Source organism: Monodon monoceros, unplaced genomic scaffold (genome assembly GCF_005190385.1).
Source record: "Monodon monoceros isolate NGI ecotype Baffin Bay Population unplaced genomic scaffold, NGI_Narwhal_1 Super_Scaffold_18, whole genome shotgun sequence".
NCBI lineage: Eukaryota > Metazoa > Chordata > Mammalia > Artiodactyla > Monodontidae > Monodon > Monodon monoceros.
The window spans coordinates 14,057,681-14,080,208 of NW_021703774.1; the positions used below are offsets into that span (position 1 = coordinate 14,057,681).

Consider the following 22,528-nt stretch of genomic DNA (forward strand, 5'->3'; position numbering starts at 1 on the left):
GCAGATTTCACTCTAATCCTTAATCCACAGTGTTAATGCAATCAGAGTTTTACCTGAGGATGGTGATTATATTCCAAATATAATATTGCACTAAACCACAAAAGCAACCTACTAGGGACTCAATGGTTTGATGGAGGCTACACAGCTTAGAGAGGTAAAATTCAGCTACTATATAACTGGTCACAACTCAAGATACATGGGTGGAGTGGTCTATTTTCTTTCTGAATTCTCCATTCCCTACTATAATATAATGCCAATGATTCAATCTAGGGAATCCTGTAGAAATGGATGCTCAAGGTAGTTCAGACCTATGTGACTTACCTTGCATATGTATGAATAAGAAAAGAGATTTTTAGGCTCTGGTACTTGAAAGAAAGTGTTGCTTTGATAGAAACGTATGTATCTAGGTATCTATATATCTTTATCTATACACCTACACCTATATCTATCTATATGTATGTACATAAATGCTAACACATGTATTCACCTGTGAGTGTAGTTTGGTTTATTCTGTTTATATTTATCCAGGAGACAGAATATGTCCTTCTGATTTACTAAATTCACATTTCCAGTCCTATCTCCAATTAATTTCCTCTGAAATGTTTTATGTACACATGCGCGTGCGTGCGCATGCGTGTACACACACACACACACACACACACACACACACAGAGGTTTTATTTCTTACCTGGTGGGGTCCAAGCTACATATATGGAATCAGGCCCAATTACTGTGATGTTATATGGAGGTTGGATTTCTTCTGGTGTTAATATAGGTGTCTGTATAATGTACTCATTACTGGGACTGCTGCCACCTTCAGTAGTGGCTTCCAGCTTATAAATGTACCTATATTTAAAAAAGAAAGAATTGTGATAAGGCAATGCACATGATAATTGGACAGTGATTGCTGGCTTTTCTATCTATTGCTTGGTTCTAAATTTGTGACAAATTGCAAATTCTTTGTTCCCCATCCAGAGACTTTACCATAGACCTTATAATTTTTCTAGCACAGGGAACATTCTCTCCAGGACATCACTATTTCGGACCCTTTCCCATTTTATTTTATTTTTTCTTATTTTTAAATATGGGCATTTTTAAATGTAAATTTATTACTATTATTTTAATTATTTAATTAAGTTTTGGCTGTGTTGGGTCTTTGTTGCTGTACGTGGGCTTTTCTCTAGTTGTGGTGAGCAGGGCTACTCTTCCTTGTGGTGCGTGGGCTTCTCACTGCAGTTGCTTCTCTTGTTGCAGAGCATGGGCTCTAGGCGCATGGGGTTCAGTAGTTGTGGCATGTGGGCTCAGTAGTTGCAGCTCAAGGGCTCTAGAGCACAGGCTCAGTAGTTGTGGCGCACAGACTTCGTTGTTCTGTGGCATGTGGGATCTTCCTGGACCAGGGCTCGAACCCGTGTCCCCTGCATTGGCAGGTGGATTCTAAACCACTGCGCCACCAGGGAAGTTCCCCCCATTTTATTTTTAACCGTCGAGTAATTCATTGCTTTTCTTAAAGATTTCAGGAAAGTCTTGGAGTGTGCTGGTGGATTGTGGAGGATTCAAATGAATGTTCTCCAGTTTTAAAAGGGTTAGAGTTCAGGGAAATATGTTTAGAGAAAGATGTTTCTAAATTGATCTGCTACTCTCTACAATAAAACTAAATTGATCTCTACTCTCTGTAAGAAAACATCTGTTGATCTAAGATATATTTGATCTCTGCTGAGAAATGAATGGGACTGAATTGCAAATATGTGGAAGTTTTCCCCCTCAAACCACTCCTGTCTATATATAGTATAGCAAGTAGAGAAAACATTATCCCAGAAGTAAAGGTTGTTGATGCAAAACACACCTCTTTAAATCTCTTTTCTTGCTAGTTTAGGGATGCATGATTTTGAAGATCATTTGATAATTCTTAAAATTTAATACTTTGTGTATTTCATATACTAAAAAATTCTCATGTCAAATAAAAGGCTGTTTACAGTTTTAAGGAATATCATGTCCTCTGAAGACTAGTGTAATGAGCTAGTGTTTGGATCTTCAACATCTGAAATGGATTAAGAGATTTCATCAGCTATGGAATGGCTAATATATGAGATTAATTAACCAATTAATTTAATATTGTTTCAGTTGGAGATGGCCTCTTTCTCAACCCTGAGAAATCTGTAATTCTCACTGTATGATTGGTAAAGTTTTCTTTTAGTTTACCTGCTGTTGGGCTCCAGGTTTTTATCAGTGAAGTTCTGCTCCTCACTGCCCCCCAGGAAAACCAAGCTTCCATTACGACTCAATTGATATTGAGAAATGAGGCCATTGGGCTTTTCTGGCAGACTCCAATATAATTCCACTGTTGTAGAATTGATGATAATGTGTCGAGGTGTCACCCAAACTCCTGGCAAAAATAACACAAGGAAGTTTTCTTGCTAGGATACAGTAAGCACTATATCAAAAGTCATACCATCACTCCACATGCTATGATATTTTTATCTGTTGATAAAAAAATCTCATGGTGAGCAACAAAAATACATTTTATTTGTTTTGGAGGTGAAGTATATAATTGGGTATAAATATATAAATACTTTTTTAATGCTTTAATTATTATTAGTTTTGAATTGCCTTTGGAAAATGAATGCCAGACAACTAGTGATGGAAACTTTGTCTTGGCTGTTACTCTGAGTGTAATCAAGACCTAAGAAAATATCCAGGAATTTTCAAATTTGATGCCTATTTACTTGGAATCATAATCTAGTATTTGCCTGAATTATCAAATTCGATGAACAAACATACTTTGCCTGTGCCTCTCTGACACTACATGCTGTGCTTGTTTTTTCCTTTCTCTCTGGCTACTTCCAGCCTCATTTACTGGCTTCTCTTCCCTTCCTGGACCTCAAAATGATGTAGTGCCTCAGAGAACTAGGCTCTCTCCTCTACCCTTCCCTCCCTTCTTCTCCTTTCCTCTCCTCTTGTTTGGCAACACTATCTTTGTAGTTGATCTCCATTTAGTCTCAGTTTTAAACATTATCTCTATGTTGAACACTGCCCGATGCATATCGCTATACTAAAACTCTCTCCTGAGCTTCAGACACATGAGTTCCACTCTCTACTTGTCTACCTCCATTTAGATGACTAATAACATATCAAAAACCTAAAACATCTAAAACAGAACTCTTGGTTTTCTGGTCTACAATCTATTTGTCTCCAAGTCTTCTCCAACTATTCATTTTCTGGGGCAAAACACAAAAAAATTATCCCTGAAGCTCTTACTTTTCTCACCCCTAAATATAATCTATCATCGAGTCCTACAGATTCTACCCTGAACGTGCACAGTCCTTCTATTTTTACCTCTCCTGATCCAAACTACATTTCTCCCTCTCATGGACTCCTGTGATAGCCTCTAAACTAGTGTCTGTGTTTTAAATCTTGTCGTTCTCTCTATCACTTATAAAAGCATATATAGTATATATGTAACCTAGTATAATATTAAAATATACAGCCCTTTTGAAATTATTCATATAATTCCAATTCCTTATGATAACCTGTATGGCCCTACATTTTTCTGGCTCTGGACTACCTGGCACCATTCTCTCCATCATTCATGAAGCTCCAGCCACACCAGGCTCCTTTCCAGCCTCAGAATGGTTCAAGTTCTTTCTCACCTCTGAGCTTTTGCACTTCCATTCCCTCTGACTGGAACACTTTTGTTCATGACACCATGACAACTGTGCATTTTATTCTCAGATTTCAGTGACCCGTGTAAATATCACCTTATCAGGGAGGTCTTATTGACCACTATTCCCTAACTATAACTTTAACCCTATCTAAAGTGATCCCAACCTTGTTCCTCTCTATCATATGCCCTTTTCTATTTTCCTCTCCATGCTCATAACATAATAATCATCTTCTTTCTTTGATATCATCATTATTTTTTGTTTTTATGACTGTGTGGTCTATTTCTTTCTCCTGCTTTTAATACAAAGTTAGCTGCATGAGGGCAGGGGTCTACTCTGTGTTAGTAGTCCATGTATCTTTATGGATAGCACAATGCCTCATAAATATTGAATAATTTTGTTGTAAATTTATGTCCCACAAATTACTATGTTAAGTATTCTATGGAATACAAATGCGACTAAGATACGGCTCATTTTTATGAGGAGTTTATACCCTCTGTATAAAAGATAAAATGTGTACACAAACAACTGTAATTCAAGGTCAAATATTTAAGCAGTCTTATCAATGTAAAAATGTATTGATGGAGAACCTAGCGATGAGAAAGATTTTCATGCTGTCATCTGGTCATGCTCTGAATAGACTCTGTAACTCTCTTCTTCAGCTTTTAAAAACTCATTTCAATATTAGGTTCTCAAAAATCAATAGTTTTTGGTTGATTGTACCTCCTGTGTAAGTTACTCAGGAAAGGGTAAGGTTTCAACACTTTTATAAGAAAAGGACATTCAAATGCTATTTACTTAGCAGCATTCTGAAAGAATCAAGATCGACTTAAAAATGGCTCAAACTTACTGATTTCCTAAAGAACAGCTTACTCCTGAGAAGAGAGTAGTTCATTTTGTTCTGAAAACTCACCCTGTGTTAGGTACTTGAACAAATCCACAAATCATAATATACATTTATGTTTGGGTCTCTCTGCCAACAGCTGCTGGATGACTCACCCAGCTAATTAGAGCTCCGATTTAAACGTGATATTAGTTTGTTGATTTAAAAGATAAAGTATAAGGCTGTAGTTCACAATCCGCTTCCTGCAGTCCTGTCTTCCTTACCTTGAAGGATGTATTAAAAATCACCAAGGTGTGAGAAAGGCTACCGCTTAGTTTCTGCTTTGAATCAGTCAATGCAGTCTGTGGAAATGCAGGAGTTAATGAGATAAAATGAAGCCACATTTTGGTGTTGCTTTGTGTTTTAAATAAAAGTTGAGTTTTATATTTAGAAAAGCTGGTGAAAGCTCTGTTCATGTTGGCAATAACCCTGTGTCCGTTGGTTTGATTTATAAGATGAAATTGGAATGTGTAAAAAACTAATAATCCCTGTGTTTTCACTTACATAATGTTATGGAGACTCTCTTATCTTTGGCAGCTGCAAGAAATCTTTGATAGGATAAGACCCGCCTTGGTGAGAGGTCTTAGTAAGTCCCAGGTGAAGAATCTACCTCCCTCACTGAGCCTGGGTCTCAGTGACATCAGAAAACCTATTCTACATAATGGAAGGGCAGAACTGAGGCTGTTCAAGGGAAGGAAATGGATGGTCATGAGGGAAATCATCTAGAAGTGGGGTGGGGAGCAGGTAAACTAGCTGAGAGGTGTAAGAGGGAAAGGTCAGAAGGACACCTTGGCTGGTCTCTTGACATAATAGCTACTAAATAAGGAACATGTCCACTGGCTTTGTTTTAACTTTGTCTTGAGTGTCATGCAGTATTACCCATTTCTTATGTCCCTACAAATTCCAAGTCAAAAATCCCAACATTTTTTGTGGATTGGCTTTCCCTTGGAAGTTAATCAAAGGAACCAGTTTTGTATTGGCTGATGTCAGAAGTACATTGAATTCTGGGCCATTTATTATTCGTTCATTTGTGGATTCAACATTCTACTCAACTTAGTCATTTTCTATGTTGGGCACTGTGAATGTGGGGATAAAGATATATAGTCTTTATCCTCCAAGGAACCTATAGTATCGTGATGAATAAAAATGGGTAAATAACAATTTATAGTCCAGTTTGATAAGTGCTTTAAGAAAAGGAAGCTTAGCGTGCTATTAGAGCACTTAGCCATGGTACCTAAAACAGGCTGGGAGTGAAATGGGGATGGATGGGAAGGGGATGGGGTCAGAGGAGATTTTCAGAATGGGAGACATCTGAGTCAAATTTTGAAAAAATGGGAGTTAGCTGAGTGAGGATGTAGGGAAGGGTATCTAGAGGCTGAGGGAAACCCACACAAAGTCCTAGAGATAGGGAAAGCATGGTACAAGTTCAAGTATATTGGCATGACTGGTACATTAAGTTGCATGTGGGAAAGACCGAAAGACTTGCCAGACTGGCAGAAGTTAAAACTTGAGGGGTCTAATTTGATTTACTAAGAAGATGTGGATTTTTTTCCTCCTGGAAAGAAATGGGATTTTTATGGAGGTAATTAATGTGAGTTATGCCTATTTTGGCAAAACTGTTAAAAAAGAATTGGGATGGTGATTTGAGAAAGAGGAGAAATGACCAGAGGCAGGGAGACTAGTTAGGAGGCTCTGGAGAAGTTGTAGGTGTCTCAACTAAGGCAACGACAGAAGGGATGGAAAGGAAGAACAACATTTTAAAAATCCTTAAGATTTAAAATTAATAAAACTATGAAGAATTGTCTACTATAACTTAAGGAAAAGAGAAGCATTAAGAATGTCAGTTTGGGGGCTTAGATGATTAGATAGTGGTATTTGAGAGAGGGAAAAGGGAAGAAAAGAAAGTTAGCGGGGAGGGAGATTTTAAACATTGAAATACTGAGGTTGAAATATTTGTAAAACACTTAAATATAAACATCTCATAGACTGGTAGACAGACAGGCCTTAAATCTGTGAGTGTAGGCTTTGTGAAAGCTCTAGAATTTGGGAGCTCTCCACCTTCATTAGGAATTCCAGCTAGTACTGGAGAATTCCAAGGGAGAGCATCAACAGATAAAAGAAGGGCAGAGGAAGAGGAATCTGGAATGAAACTGAAAAAGACTGGCCTTCTTTTCCTTTTGCTTTTCCATATTATCAATGCTAGAGGAACGCATGCCTGCAATTTTGCATGCTTGAACTCTAAAAATGAATGAGAGCTTGCCAGTATGGGAGCAATCCTGAAAAGAGAGCAATAATCCAGTTCAAGCTCTTCCCACTATTTGACTATGGGAACGCCATTTTTCTAGTAGGTTAAAATCGGAGAGAATTAGGTCCAACTTACCGATGGGGTCATAACGTGCTTTTTTTTTTTTTTTTTTCTTTTTTAGATTGAAAATGAAAGAAATGAGGAGCTCTCAGGGTAGCTAGGAACAAATGCTTCTTTTAATTCTCTCCATATCCACTTAGACACCCAAATGTTAGACCTTCAAACTATGGCTGATTCACTCAACGAGACCTTTTAAAATTAGCTATATTTGGGTTATTAATTTAAAATGATATAATATGTTTATTTCCACTTTAGCAAAACAACACAACTTAATGTTACTGCTGATTTGTTCCCTCACAACCTCCAAGTTAAGCACTCCGACTACATTTATTTCTCATACAAGTTATTCACAATTGGCACTTACACAGCCGGAAAGTGGATTCTAAATCCATGTCTGTTCTGCAGAGGAAAGCTCATTTAGTTTATTGTTCCTTTGCACAGTTATTTGTGTTAAAGTAAAGGTGCATAAAGTTAAAAACAGAAATCAAGTAAAATATTTCTCATCCCATACTCCCCTGCACTGTTGAAAGCTATAATGTTTAAGTCATGAAATCTGAGCTCTTTCAAGAGATCTTTTTTTTTGGACAAAGTGAGAATAGGGATGCATATTTTCTAAGAATTTAAATATATGGATTGGATGAGTAAACTGGAGAGACCCTGCTCTTTCATCTGGCTGAGTTTCAGCCAAAACTGGTTGATAGATCCTTTAGAAATTATCCATTATCATCAAAGTATCCATTTGACAGTTTACCTTTCCAAAAAATCCACTGCTGGTTTCTTCCTTTCATAGGAACACTAAGCTTTTTGACATGAAACATTCTTTATATAGAAAACATCATTAGTGAATTCCTGGTGAGGAGCCATATGCCCCATATGTGGAATTTTCCATTTTATTCCCCATTTACTGGTAGGAAGTTCAGGTCTAATACTCTGAGGTACAACAACCCCTTCATTAGAAGAGTAATGGACAAGTAGTTCAGGACTGTCTGATGATCATTAACATTATATTTCTGTTCAGAAACTTATTTATGCCTCTGTTTCCCCACATGGAAAACAGGCAGATAGTAGAGATTAACAAAAGAATTAGTTGATCACTAGCCAAGCTTCTGCACACATTTTTCTCCTGCAAGTAAATGATACTACCCATCCCACTTCCTAACGCACAGACCGTTGTTATTATTTGGGTGTATATGCTGCCAGAATCTTTCCTATGCATTTATTTATTTATCTGTAGAAATGAATATCATTTTCTATGTGTTGTTTTATACATAAAGACACCATACATGAATGTAGTTCTATAACTTCTATTTTATATGTATGGATCATCTCATTCCTTTAAACTGATGCATGGAATTCCATAATGTGAATATACCTGAATTTAGGTAGCAATGCCCCCACTCAAAGACATTTCAATTGCTTCAAGTATTCTGCCATTAAACAAACGACAAAAAAAGGCTTCAAAAGACATCCTGGTGCATGCCTCCTTGTGCAGTTGTGGAAGTGTTATTTTCTGGCATAGATAATGAAATTGAAACTGCTGTGTCATGGGGAAACATTTTATGTTTAATAGACATCACCAATTTGATTTCCAAGGTGATGGTCCCACTTCACATTCCCTCAAGCTGTGTATTTCTCCTCCTACCATTCATTTGTCAAAATCCTTGTTCCTTGTGGTCCATCTCAGAAGGCATCTGCTCCCTAAAATCTTTCTTGATGCCTGTGATGGGTTATAATTTCTCCCTTCATAGATTAACCTGAGCATTCTGTTCATTTATTCTTTCTTAACATCACCTTTAAGATTCTCTCTCTTCATACAGATTTGGGTACTTGTCCTATCACTTCTATTTGACTCTAAGTTCTTGAGGGCAGTGAATATTTTAATCAGCTTCAATAGGGAGCATGGTGCTTGTTATATTTTAGCTGCTCTGGGAATATTTAATTCTTGATTTTGGGAGGAATTTCGTATCCAAGTAGATAATAGTGTTTTTCCATGTAAAACCACATCTAAAAGGTTTAAGGAATTGAAGGCAAACTGCCTTGGGAAGCTTATAGTTTAACTAAACTTGAGAAATAGGAACCTGAAATTTTATTTAATTTTGTACTTATAGACTTTATTCCTTCTTCCTTGTTTGTTATGAAAGAGTTTATAGAGTTCACATCAAAATACCAAATGAAAACTTCTTCTCCCCAGTCATGGGTATTTTTTAATTACCTTGAGGGGCTGCCTGCAGAGTCTGACCTAGAAAAGGCTCACTTGAAGTGCATCCAGCAGATGTACAAGCTCTAAGTGTGAAGCTGTAGTTGGTGTATGGCTGGAGACCTAGAAAGAGCAAAAAGAAATCAAGTACCTCTTGAGAGGATTATTTATTATCAGGTAAGCACGAGCAGTCACATGCAGAGCTGTAGATATGATATCCAAAAATTTTAAGAGCAGAAAACACTCTCTAAGGGAGAGAGGAACTTCATAAGCAGCTCAGTATTAATAGAAATTTCATTTCTCACTGGTAAAATAATAAATTCTCAACCTTCGAAGAGATCTGAAAATTCATGTCATCCATCCATCCATTTTACCCTTGATTCCCCTGTACAAGGTGTCATTGAAGGGGCTCCCCTGGCTAGAGGATCAAAGTAGTCCATCTCCCAAATAGCCCACTCTACCTTTAGAGAGCTCTACAGTTCTCTATTTGGTTTGAAAGTCCTTCCTTATATTGTGGTGAACTCTTTCTATCACTTCCACCCGCTAGGGACTTATAGAACAAATCTAATTTCTTTTCCACATGACAGTTCTTCAAATATTTGTAGACAGTTATCAAATCCCCCCTGACTTTTCTCTTCTCTAGGCGAACCACCCCAGTTTCTTCAATTGCTTCTTATATGAACAGAGGCAGAAAAAAAGTAAAAAGAAGGTTAGAGTCAACATTTTTTAGCCCCAAGCCATATTCAGCTCATATTAACACCAACTAACTCTTGTTTTTTAAACTTTGCATTTCTTCACCATATGTTCCCATACTGTACCATCTTATGCTTACTTCTGTAGTTTTTTGGGGGATATGTTGCTTTTGTCTTTACATGTAGATTAAATACACTTTGATGAAGGGATGCTGCTTATTACTTCTTTTGTATTCAGATGTATGATGTATGATGTAGCACAATATTGATCAATAAATTCTCAGGGGAAAAAAGAATGGCAATCCATTTACAATAGAAGTTACATATTGTCAGACTTCACTGCTCTGTGGCCAGTGACCCTGGACAAGTTACTTAGCTTCACTTTGCTCTCATCTACTGATCTGTAAAATGGGGAACCATTGCATCTAGCTTCTAAGGCTGTTAAGGCAGATGGGATGGGTTACTTAGAGAAGTACTTTATTTTAGCAGAAGCAACCTTACGACTCAGCAGCATTCAACAAGGATACATAGAGGCTAACATTTCTTGCCTTGATTCTTGGGAAAACTCAAACAATGCTTTACAAATATTTTCTTAAAAAAAGAATAGGACTTAATCTCTAACGTCAAATATTGGGCTAAGTTATAACATGGATCCAATAATTGCTATACTTATTTTTTCATGAATTTAGAACTACATTTTCACATATTTTGTTCTTTTGGTGAGGTGACTCTTCCTCCAGAGACATTTATAAAGTCACACTGTCACTTTATACAGATCTGCTCAAATGCTATACTTTAAAAGATTTTGACTGCTCTATCTACACACCATAACCAGCACTTTTTATCCTCTCAAATTACTTTCTTCTTTCATAGCCTTCGACTTTATCTGATGTTTGATTATATGTCTGTTTATCTATTGATTGTCTCCACCTCCATGATGCAACCTCAAAAAGAGCAAGGACTTTGTTTTGGCAACAACCGTATCCTTTGAATGGTGACAGGCACCAAGTAGGTGCTTGTTAAGTGAATGAAAAAATTAATTAACTGGTTCATTTAGAATTGAAGCAGTAGTCTGGGTTCTCTGCTAAAGCCATAATGTTCTGTAGCTGGAGCAGCTCCAGGATTCAGCTTCAAAGCCCTTTGTGTTTCCTTATCAATTTAATGACAAGATGTGGATACTTATTTGATTATAATCTTCCATTAGGTTGCTATGGAGGATTTACATAATTTTGATATTTACCTGATTTAGGGATGAGGAATATGATGAAAGATCTAAGCCATATCCAAGCCTTGTGTGTTTGATAAAAGCTTATGGGAAAAGGCTAAAGATGATAGAATATAGAGCTCAAGAGAAAATGGAAGGAAATATTCAAGAATGAAGGTCAGAGACTGCAGTGGCTGGTGTAGTCTGACGATGTCCCTTTCTTTACTTCCATTAGTGAAAAAGGGGTCTTGACCCTTGTCACACCGTTTTATCTGAATAACTTACTTTCTCACTTAGAATGTAAGCCTTTTGAGAGTAAGGATGGTATCTCTGAGTGTTTCTTATTTAAATCATTTTTTCCCAGTAGTGCCTATTTGATGTATTCAATGTCTGTTAAATATTGTTTAAGGAAGACCGAGGCATAAAAGTACCCAATAAGGATGGCAGGGCTATGATGCGATGATGTCCATGTATCCATCACAAGTGTGATTTGACCAAACAGGGCCTTCCTCATAATTCCACAGGGACTCCTGCCCACAGTATCTATTTCACTGAGTAGGAGATTCTTCTCTAGTTGCAGAATATTACTAAAATAATATAAAAAGTTAATATAATTTATGAACAATAAATATTTTCCAGATCTTTTTCCTGAACGTCAGACTTAAGTATGGCTAGTAAAAGTGAAGCGATACTTGATTTTTTCTCCAGCATATTCTAACCAAAAAAAAAAAAAAGCCTTAATTCTGCTTCTCATTTTGTGTTCTTGTTGGTCTGGTTTCAGACTTTTGAAGGACATTTTAGGATAGGTCTTAGGAAAGGAAAAGAAAATGTCATTGCAGAGGTGTACTAAGATTGATTAGAAGATTGAGGGTATTTGCAGCGAGGACAGTAGCTAAAAAGAAAATTTACTGTACATAAAAGTAGAGGGACTTCCTTGGTGGTCCGGTGGGTAAGACTCTGTGCTGCCAATGTAGGGGGCCCGGGTTTGATTACTGGTCGAGGAACTAGATCCCATGTGCATGCCACAACTAAGAAACCCGTGTGCTACAACTAAAGATCCCACATGCAACAACTAAAGATCCTGCATGCCACAACGAAGATCCCATGTGCCGCAACTAAGACCTGGCACAGCCAAAATAAATACATAAATAAATAATAAATAAATAAATGAATAAATAAATGAATACTTTTTTTAAAAAAGTAGCGATTGTCTTTTTTTTAACAGAATTTTTCAGAGGGGGTTGAGTGCCATCCATTTTATAAATAGCCCAGAACACTAGAAGACAGATGTTTGGAAATGGTACAACAGTGGAGAAACTAGCCCTTGAGGGATTTTTGGTAGACCAAGGAAGGTGTACCAAGGAGTTTGTTACAGGTGTTTAAATTGGTGGGGTGGGTTGGTCTAGCAGAGGATGGGGCCATAGTTAGTGGAGGAATATGTATCTCTTGGAGCTATTGGAGTACTAGAATTAAGGGTGGTGGTCAGGATGTAGAACTGAGTGTTGAGTAGAAAGCCTTGGTCAAGAAGTCAGAAGATTATCATGCTAAGTGAAGTGAGTCAGACAGAGAAAGACAAGTATCATATGATATCACTTATATGGGGAATCTAAAAAAAGGGTACAACTGAACTTATTTACAAGACAGAAATAGACTCACAGACATAGACAACAAATTTATGGTTACCAAAGGGGAAAAGGGTGGGAGAGGGATAAATTAGGAGTTTGAGATGAATAGATATACACTACTATATATAAAATAGATAAACAACAAGGTCCTACTGTATAGCATAGGGAACTATATTCAATATGATCACAGAGATAAGAAAGGGTGAGGTCAGGATACAAATCTGGGCAGTTGGGCTGAGAAATGTGACCCAGAACAGTTGGGTCAGTCTTCTGAGGCTTATAAGGAAAATGACATAGGTAGCTCAAAGCCCAGTGACACTTCCAGTAATGTAAAAAATCCATGTGGGACTAGGTATTTAAATATTTTCATTTGGAATATGACCACAATTCATGTACTGAGGCAGTACAGCATAGCTGTTAGGAGAACAGAGTCTGAGGTTAGACTCTTTGGGTCTAATCCTTACCTATATATTAACTACTACCATGGGCCAGTTCTCTGACCTCTAGGTGCCTCAGTTTCCATATCTGTAAACTGCAGGCATGGGGGTATAGACTGCTAAATTGGACTACAGCCTAACTTGAGGGAAGGCAATAGATGAATCCATTATTTTCTATATTCTCTTTCTTGGGTGTTGTGTTTTTCCTATTGTTAGAGGGTTGGATTACTAGTAGGCTTGGTTCAAACAGTCGGTAAGGAAAGCATGGACTGCCGAGAAGCATAGATGATTTACATGAACTGGATGACCTTTCATATATATGACTCTGTAAAACTCAATAAAATCAACACATTTCAACTGGAATTTGCTGTCATTTTAAGGAAGCCCCTATTGGTAGTCCTTAAAATGAGATACATATGACATATTAGCAACAGGCAATGGAAAGGGCACAACAATTGAAAACTACTCATGACTTGATCAGGATGAGAAGAGGGAAATAAAGAGATGTCTCCAAGGAACTGTTCCGACTGTAACTTAATCCTAAAGTCAAAGAGTAGAAGGAGAAAAGAAAACATCATTCAACTGCTCAGCATTGAAGTAAAAGAGTAAGAATAGCGGGGGTAGAACTGAGAAAGACAAATGCATGGAGAAAAGTCAAGTATTTAACATTTCAGTGGAGTGGAGATTACTGTGGCTGCCAATTACTTGAACTTCCCTAAAGGGAATCGTGTTCTCTTATAAAGGAAAGAGGCATACTATAACCAAACTCGTTACAATTACACTTTCAAGTAACATTCCTTTCAAGACTAAATATGTGTTAAAAAGGGACCTCAAAAAGCCTGCCTATGGATCATAAAAAGATGATCTGGAAAACAAAATCCATACCTATGTAAGTTACATTGGATGTACTCTATAAAGAACAGCTTGTTTCTAATTTTTAATCTCCAGCTAGTCAGGAAAAGGCTTTCTTGTCCATTCCAATTTCAGATAGCTAGCGCTACCTGAAAGCATTCATCCAGTTTTTCTAAGTATCATCTGTTATTTTCTGAAGGATTATCAAATAATCCCAACGAATATGTAATTTCACAAGTTCCTCAATCAACCTGGTTAATAATTAGGTCAAGTGCTGAGAGACTTGAGTTACTTCAAAAAGGTTTTGTTAGGTGGTTACCAAGTACTGTCCACCCGGTGGGCAGGTTACCTGTCCTGGCATCAGTTCACCCAAACTGGATGTTTGCCCCGGCCCACCTGAACCACACATCTAGTCTTGCTGCTGAAAAGAGCTCCCTTTTGCTCCCACCTGCCTGGGATCTCACTAAGTGATTCCCCCCAGGATCTCACTCCCCCCAGAGTGATCTCTGCTCATGGAGATTCCCAGGAATTTCCAGCATCTACCGGCAACCTTGTCTGTGATGATAGAGCTACACCAGGGTTCGATTTTAGATTAATCTCATTCCACGTGAAAATCTGGAATGTTCAAAACTGGCACACCAAGACATCATGGAATCACTTTAGAGACCTCTAAGGTGATTTAAATTATGATTTGTGTTACAAAATTTGATTGTAAAATACTTCAGAAGCTCACATGCTAGAGTCCCCTTTTCTTGATAGTATCATCCAGCATGACCTCAGCAGTCCCCCATCCTGCTTAGTCAAGCCAAGTTCTTGACTCTTTGAGAGGGGCCATCAGCACTGTCCATTTTTGTATCAAGGCTTTGACACAGGAGTTCAGTTGATGTCTCATATGAATCGGACGTCAAAACATCCAAACGAAGAGGCTCTTGCATTCGCAAATGCCAGTGAAACAACTTCACGGCTTTCAGTTCTGACTACTTGCTACAAGCTTATTTGCATTCTTAATTCTGTATTTGGTGTGAAATTCTAGACCAAAGATTTGGTTCCTCTTCCCAATATAATAGTGATCAGATTCATCCCAAGAAGTACTTCCTGAACGAGTTACTTCTTTGGCAGACTCTCTTTTTCAAATATATTAACATTAAGACTATTATTAAGATAATCCAAGGAAAGACCCTTGCTTTTGATTTTTGTAACACTATTTTGATACATATTTTTCTTCCCTGGAGTCTGGTGTCGTACTAGACTGAAGCCTCTTTTACCCTACATTTTCAAGCAGAATTTTCTGCTCTAGAAACCGGATGTGGCATCAGGTGGCAGCAAAGTCTGATGCTCAAATGATCCACAACAAGGACATACATCTCAGAGGAAGGGAGTTGGCTAGAACTGTCGTGATTGCCCAGGCAAAGTACCTTGAAATATCTGGGATTCCTGGGGAATTTTTTTTTCCTTTAAATATTGGTGTGTAGGTAGCTGTTGCTTGTTATTCTTTGGCTATAATATTATATGTGTAAGAATGGTAAAAGAAAGGGAGAAGTAGTCGTTGATGTTGTGCTATTATTTTTGCAAGTATTTAGGCTCAAGGTTTTCCTCGGAATTTGAAAAATGAAAATAAAATGAATTCTCCCATCTACTTTCACAGGTCTGATGCTTGGCGGTCAGTGGTCAGGTGGTAGTAGGGGAAATGCAGCCTAGAGCATCACACATGACAACAGAGGCTCCCAAAGCTGTTCTGAGGACACGAGGGCCATCCCAGTTTTCATCCCATCTGTTTCAGTTAAAGATACGCACTACTATATATAAAATAAATAATCAACAAGGACCTACTGTAGAGCACAGGGAACTCTACTCAGTATTCTGTAATAACCTATAAGGGAAAAGAATCTGAAAAAAGAATGCATATATGTATATGTATAACTGAATCACTTTGCTGTACACCTGAAACTAACACAGCATTGTAAATCAACTATACTTTAATATAAAATAAAAATTAAATTAAAAAAATGAATTATACTGCCAATAAATCCAGATTGCCAGAGACCAGGGCTGGCTTCATGGTCACACAAGCTATGCTCTAAGCTGAGTCACCCCAGCTCCCATGCTTAGAAGAGTCCTGTGCTTGAATCTATTCTTATCGTCTTGAAATTCTTAATAATTTTTGAACAAGGGGCCCCATGCTTTCATTTTGCACTGGTTCCCACAAATTGTCACCCATCCTGGCTGAGATTTAGCTGTGTTTGACAATGTGATTTTTATATCCAACCAACATGGAATCTAGTCACTCAGATACTAGTTTACTAGTCAACATTTATTCATTCAACAAAGATTTTCAAAAACTTAATATATGTTAGGTTCTGTGATAGATCACAGTACAGGTGACACAATGGCAAACAGGACGCTGTTGCCTCTGTCCTTAAAGAGCTTTAACTCCTGGTTGAGGAACAGAGACAAAGAGAAAGGATATTCAATAAAGTATCATAAATACCATGAGAGCCAAGTGTAGCACACGATGGGAGCATACGGTAGAGTTATTTAAATGTAAAATCCTCATGTAAAAATGTCCACATTTGGGGATATTGATGGTCAAACTATGTCCTCATTTTTTTCAAAAGTGGTATGTAGTATATCTGTTTTAGTGCAATAATAGTACATTTTCTGCTACAACTAGCCTTGTTAGGATTTATGCTATTTTATCACAGGAGGTGTTCTTGAGCTTCTAACAGGATGGGAAAGGAAGACAAATTATTCTCTCCTTGTTGACTTAATGCTGGTGACTCTTCCCCTTTAAGTGCAATGAAACGATAAGCAACTTTTAATGAATTATTTGGAAAACATTTCCCCCAGAGTTAAGAGACACATAAGCTCTTATCATGTCTGCTGCTAAAGACGACATGATTAATTCATTTTGTTCTCGGTGGCCCCAATTATTTCATTAATCCTTTCCTCCTCTCCTCTATCCCGATGGCTACATTAGGAGGCCCACGTTTCCTACGTGGCAACCCAAGTAAAACAATGCCGTCACTGACATCCTGATTGCTCTGTGCAGGACCGTGGGCATGTTTAGTAATAAATGATATGAAAAGGTCTTTTATTGACAAGCTGCCACGCGCTGTTTGCATTAGCGAATATGAGAAGATGATGGCTGCTACCCCTTGGTCCCCATGGTATTGGGCTCCGTGAGATAGCAGAAAACGCTTCAGTTTACTCAGAGCATTGATAACACCTCTAAATAATTAACTGAGGACTTCCTGTCTTCAATTACTTAATGCTTTTTCTTTAACATCTTGAGAGGATTATAAGCAATTTATGGATTTCACATGATGAGTGCATTTGCCACTATTCCCACAAAGCATTTACGGGATCATGTTTCTAAAGCTTTGAGGTAATTAAAAATAAGCATGGAGACAGTGCGGCTGATGCTAGGTGCCCACTCTCCCTTCTGTCATTTGTAAGGACCTAGATTCTCAGGCTCCTGGGTGACTAGAGCTATGGCTTCATCAGTGTTCAACTGTAACTTAGGGAATGCCAAGGTTTTGGAAATGATGAGAAAAGCAAAACCTTTATCTCCAGAGGGTTCAGGCAGCTCTTGGATCAAATGTTTGAGATGGAATGTGAAATAAATTTGATTATTTTAGTTAATTCCATGAACTCAATAAAATAGTCATTCTCATCATAAAATACTTCCCTACTGAATTTGATCAGTCAGCTAACCATGGAACTGAATTTTCCCTGGCAGATAAAATGTGTGAACACTACACAGATCTTGGGTTTTAGATACTCTAATGCCAGGCACCATTCCTGTCCCATAGGAACTGCATATTACGATACTGTACTTGGTAAGGTTTTGTTGAATGAAGGTTTATTTCCTTATTTAACAAAGAAATCGCTCTTTAGGGCTAGAGTGCTCAAGCGAAGTGCTCTCTAAATCTGTTTAAAATGAATTCTAACAGATTATTTTTTCACTTTATAATCTTACAAAAAATAAAATTAGGTAGAAAAACTTTAAAATGTTTATCCTAATAAAAGAGGAATTCTGCCATTACGTTATGCATATAAAATCCTCTGACATGAAAATATCCATTAAAAATGATAATGAAAGGAAGAGCTGGTAGAGTGAAGGTATTTAAAGAAAAAGCTTTGCAATACTTTTATAATTAAGGAGGCTATCAATCCTGTTGGTTTGAACCTCCCAATTGAATTTGGTACGTCGGCACGTAAATTCTGGTTTTCTAAAAAATGCAAACCAGTACAGCTGGCGACAGTTCAAAGCCCTTGCTGGTTGAGTAGACGGATTCTGTAAGAAGAGAATTCTTTATCCTTGTATCCCAGTTTATTGTGAAACCTTTACTGCTACAAAGTCTTAATGGGCCTTAACTTGGCTTTCAAAACTCTGTAATTAACATTCCATGGCCATCCTCAGTCATTCTTTTGATTTCTCCCACTCCATTCTGTACGGAGTTCTGTTGGTGTATCATTACACAAGCTATTCCTTAACTTGTCAGTAGTACTGGGAGCTTCTTAAGAGCAACAATCTTATTTTGGAGCACTTAATGTACTATCTAGAACACAGCAAGCAGGCTACATGTATTTTTTTTTTTATAATGAAATGGTATTCTGATTTCCTTATAGATGGAGGCAGTGAATGCCTTGGGGACCCCGAGTAGGCCAGTTATCACCTTCATCTTTCAAATGTGGATATTAAAAACATCCCTCATTTTATAGGGAAGTGATGAGAATCACAGGAGTCAAAATGCAAATGGTTTGTTAAAATTATAAAGCACCGTATACATGTTAAGTTTTTTTATGGAAAATAACATCATTTCAATTGCTTGTGATGATTTTCATTTTTAGTGAACTAGGATCTAAGGAACAAATCTGATCATCTAAATGGATGAGGGCTTTCTCCATCCCCATTATCCTTGGCTTAGCTCAGGATCTTCAGATCACGATCACAATGTGCTGGTCCGCAAATATTTATTAAGCACCTTCTGTAGGCTCATGACACTTTTGGAAAACAGTGGACATCTGTCCATGAGTGCTTGCTTGTGTGTCAGGGAACTGTGGAATTTATTTTTCCACCTGTGTAACAAGGCCTGTGCCTCCTCTAAGGAAAAATCAGGCATGCTTTTCCAGGCCTTTCTGCACTTCTATGTGAGTTTCGTTATCTCTGGTATCACTGCCCCCTGCAAAGTACAGGGTCTAATGGAAGGAAGGCATTCACTCAGGAGGCCTTGGAGAGAGGCTACTGGCAATAGGGAAAAAGTAAAAGCTTGTAAACTCTTCTCTGTGTTCTCAGAATCTAAACTTACACCACTGTTTGGAATGATTCAGTAGATCTAAATAATGAGCTAAGTTACGAAATCTCTTGAAATATTCTTTTCTGTAAAATGGGGGGGCTTCCCTGGTGGCACAGTGGTTGAGAGTCCGCCTGCCGATGCAGGGGACACGGGTTCGTGCCCTGGTCCGGGAAGATCCCACCTGCCGCGGAGCGGCTGGGCCCGTGAGCCATGGCCGCTGAGCCTGCGCGTCCGGAGCCTGTGCTCCGCAACGGGAGAGCACACAACAGTGAGAGGCCCGCGTATCGCAAAAAAAAAAAAAAAAAAGTAAAACGGGGGTAATAATTCTCTCTGCCCTATAGGTTTGTGATGTGGATCAAATTAGATCGTAAATGTCAAGGGCTTAGGACAGTATTTGACACATATTAAATTCACTTATTCCTCATTTATTTAGCACTTACTGAAAAGTCATGGATTGTTCTAGGTGCTAAAGATACAGTATTGAACGAGGTAGAGACGGTCTCTGCGATTCTGGAGCTTACGTTCCAGTGGAGGGGGACATAAAGAGACAAATAGAAAGCAAACACTATCAGGCAGTGAAAGGTCTGTGGTGAAAATCAAACAAGGTGATGTGATGGTGTATCAGGAAAGCTGATCTAGACTTGGTGAGTCAGAAGATGCTTCCCTTCAGAAATGACATTCAGACTAAAACATGTTAATTATTATTATAATCATCGCTAGTAATTATCTGACACTATACTATTATACTGTACTATTATTATATTATTAAAGCTAATTATAATACCTAATGTTATAATAAGCAACAAAAATAATACAATTACTATTAATTAATGTTACTAATAATAACAACAAATTGTCATAACCAGTCAACTATCAACTATTCTGTGTATTAATTACCCACGCAGCAGACAACTGTTAGCCTCTGGCTGATTTTTCTACTGCCTTCCAGTACATTCTTGGCTATCCTAGCACCATTATCTATGAGTATATCCTTGGGGAATGAAAATGCATCTTACTGTTTGTCTGAAAAAGAGAAAAAAGAACTTAATACTGATGCAAAAACCCTACACATAATGCATATCAAAGCCAACTATAAATTATTTCTGAAGTTATCTGCTGTTGTGGCTTATTGCTGCCAGTGTGGGCTCTTCTATTAGCATGGATAAGTGGGACCTGACCATATGTCAAGAGAACACGTCCTTTTGAAGTGACCTCATATATCAAACGCACACCCCTGGGAGGCTTTGCCCCCCCTAACCACAATGACAGACTCTTCCAGTACATTTTCCTCTTTTTTTTTCACCTGTGACCGTATGCTGCCTCCTGTCAGTGGTGTCAGTGTAGATGAGACCTTTCCCAACCTGCCTGAGCTGGTATTCTTTAATGACGCCGTTTGGCTTAGGAGGGACATCCCAGCTCACATGCAGAGTCTCCGCACTGGGGGCCACGATTCTTGGCGGAGGGATGCTTTGCGGAACTCCTTGGGTTGTAGCTGCAACGACCTGAAAACACAGGAATTAAACAGCAATTTCTTGGAATAGTACACTAGGTATTCTGATCAATGAGAATGTCATTTTTGTTTTAAAATGTTGTTGTCTGGCCTGGCATATCATTAGCAGGGCTTGGAGAAGCAGTCCCTCTTTTTTTAAATTCTTTCTCTCGCATCCTATTCAAACAATGAAATCTGACCTTGAATATATCCTATAAGTCTTCGACTACCATTTATCACCACGGGTTCAACAACAATTTTGATGGCAGACTGCAGCTCTCAGTTTAAACAAGTAAAAGCTGGCTGGCAGACTGTCTTACTAGAGAACTCTTGATAACTTCCATATGGCCCATTGGTGTCTTTGCATTTTAAAGCCTGATTTTGTACATTTTAAGCACCAGTAAATTTGGAGCAAAACCCACATCTGAACTTGCTTGCATATAATACACTTTGAACAGTATAAATGGGCAGCCTTTTCTGTACTCTTCCTATGATACCCAGGATGACTTTACAGTGTCTGCACCAATGTTCTAGAAAGAGAACCAAGTGAGGAGAAAAAAAGAATCAACCAGTGATTTACTCAATATTGTCAAAATATATTTTTGGGAGAAAATTGGCTGCCTTTGTTTTCTCACAGAATGAAGTCTGATTTCACTTTTTCACCAACTGTTTTGGCATCTGGTAGGCAGGAATTCTGCTATGCAGAAAGCACGGAATGGCTCTAGGACCGTTCGGACCCTAACTTTTGATTGGGCCAATCAGCTGTCTTCTGTTTAGTGGGTGGGGCACTCAGAGATGCTTCTGGGGTCTGTTGAATAAAAAGCAGCTCACGTGAGCTACGGCTGATGTGTGTGACTGAACGTTTTACTTGGATGCTTCTTGCACAGTGTGTGAAGACGCTGCGCTTCTCAAGTTTAAACCATATGAAAACTGGGTCTCCTCTGACTAGCTTGGCATCTGTGAAATGGCTCGTTCCTTATTTTCCTCCTAATTTGTTTGACTGTTTCTTCCATTTTTCGCTTAGTAGCATCCCCAAGGGGGCTGGTCATCTGTGGTCTTCGGTTTTTGCCTCTCTCTCTCTTTTCCCCTTACACGACCACACTCAAACTCCCTGCTTCAACTTCCCTCATAGATCTTTCCAGAAAATTTCAGTCACTTCTTAATCCAGCTTCTGACTAGACATTTTCACTTAAAGTGCCAAATAATATCTTCTTCTGCCATTCTGCTATCTGCTCCTCCTCTTGAATATATTTTTGAAAGCTTTAAAAATGTTAATCTTATTCTTTACTTTTAACTTTTCCTCCTTCTTTTTTAAAAATTGAAGTATAGTTGATCTACAATCTTGTGTTAGTTTCAGGCATACAGCAATATGATTCAGTTATACATACATATACATATTATTTTCCAGATTCTTTTACCGTATAGATTATTATAAGATATTGAGCACAGTTCCCTGTGCTATACAGTAGGTCCTTGTTGTTTATCTGTTTTACTATATAGTCGTGTGTATATGTTAATCCCAAACTCCTATTTTATCCCTCCTCCCCACTTTCCCCTTTGGTAACCATAAATTTGTTTTCTATGTCTGTGAGTCCATTTCTGTTTTATAAATAAGTTCCTTTGTATTCTTTTTTTTTAGATTCCACATAAAGTGATATCATATGATATTTGTCTTTCTCTGTCTGGCTTACTTCACTTAGTATGATAATCTCTAGGTCCATCTGTGTTGCTGCAAATGGCATTATTTCATTCTTTTTTATGGCTGAGTAATATTCCATTATATATATATATATATATATATATATATATATATATATATATATAT

At 37.9% G+C, this 22,528-nt stretch overlaps 1 protein-coding gene across 1 annotated transcript in view; it reads right to left on the bottom strand.

Annotated features, from left to right (window-relative positions):
- Positions 1 to 22,528, bottom strand: part of USH2A (usherin) — a 788,115-nt gene that overhangs the window by 158,648 nt on the left and 606,939 nt on the right. Inside the window, exons 54-57 of the mRNA XM_029229459.1 lie at positions 20,518 to 20,716; positions 9,120 to 9,227; positions 2,200 to 2,383; positions 689 to 846 (exon numbers count right to left, since the gene is read on the bottom strand). Of these exons, the coding sequence (XP_029085292.1) occupies positions 689 to 846; positions 2,200 to 2,383; positions 9,120 to 9,227; positions 20,518 to 20,716 (649 nt within the window). The remainder of the gene's footprint in view (positions 1 to 688; positions 847 to 2,199; positions 2,384 to 9,119; positions 9,228 to 20,517; positions 20,717 to 22,528) is intronic.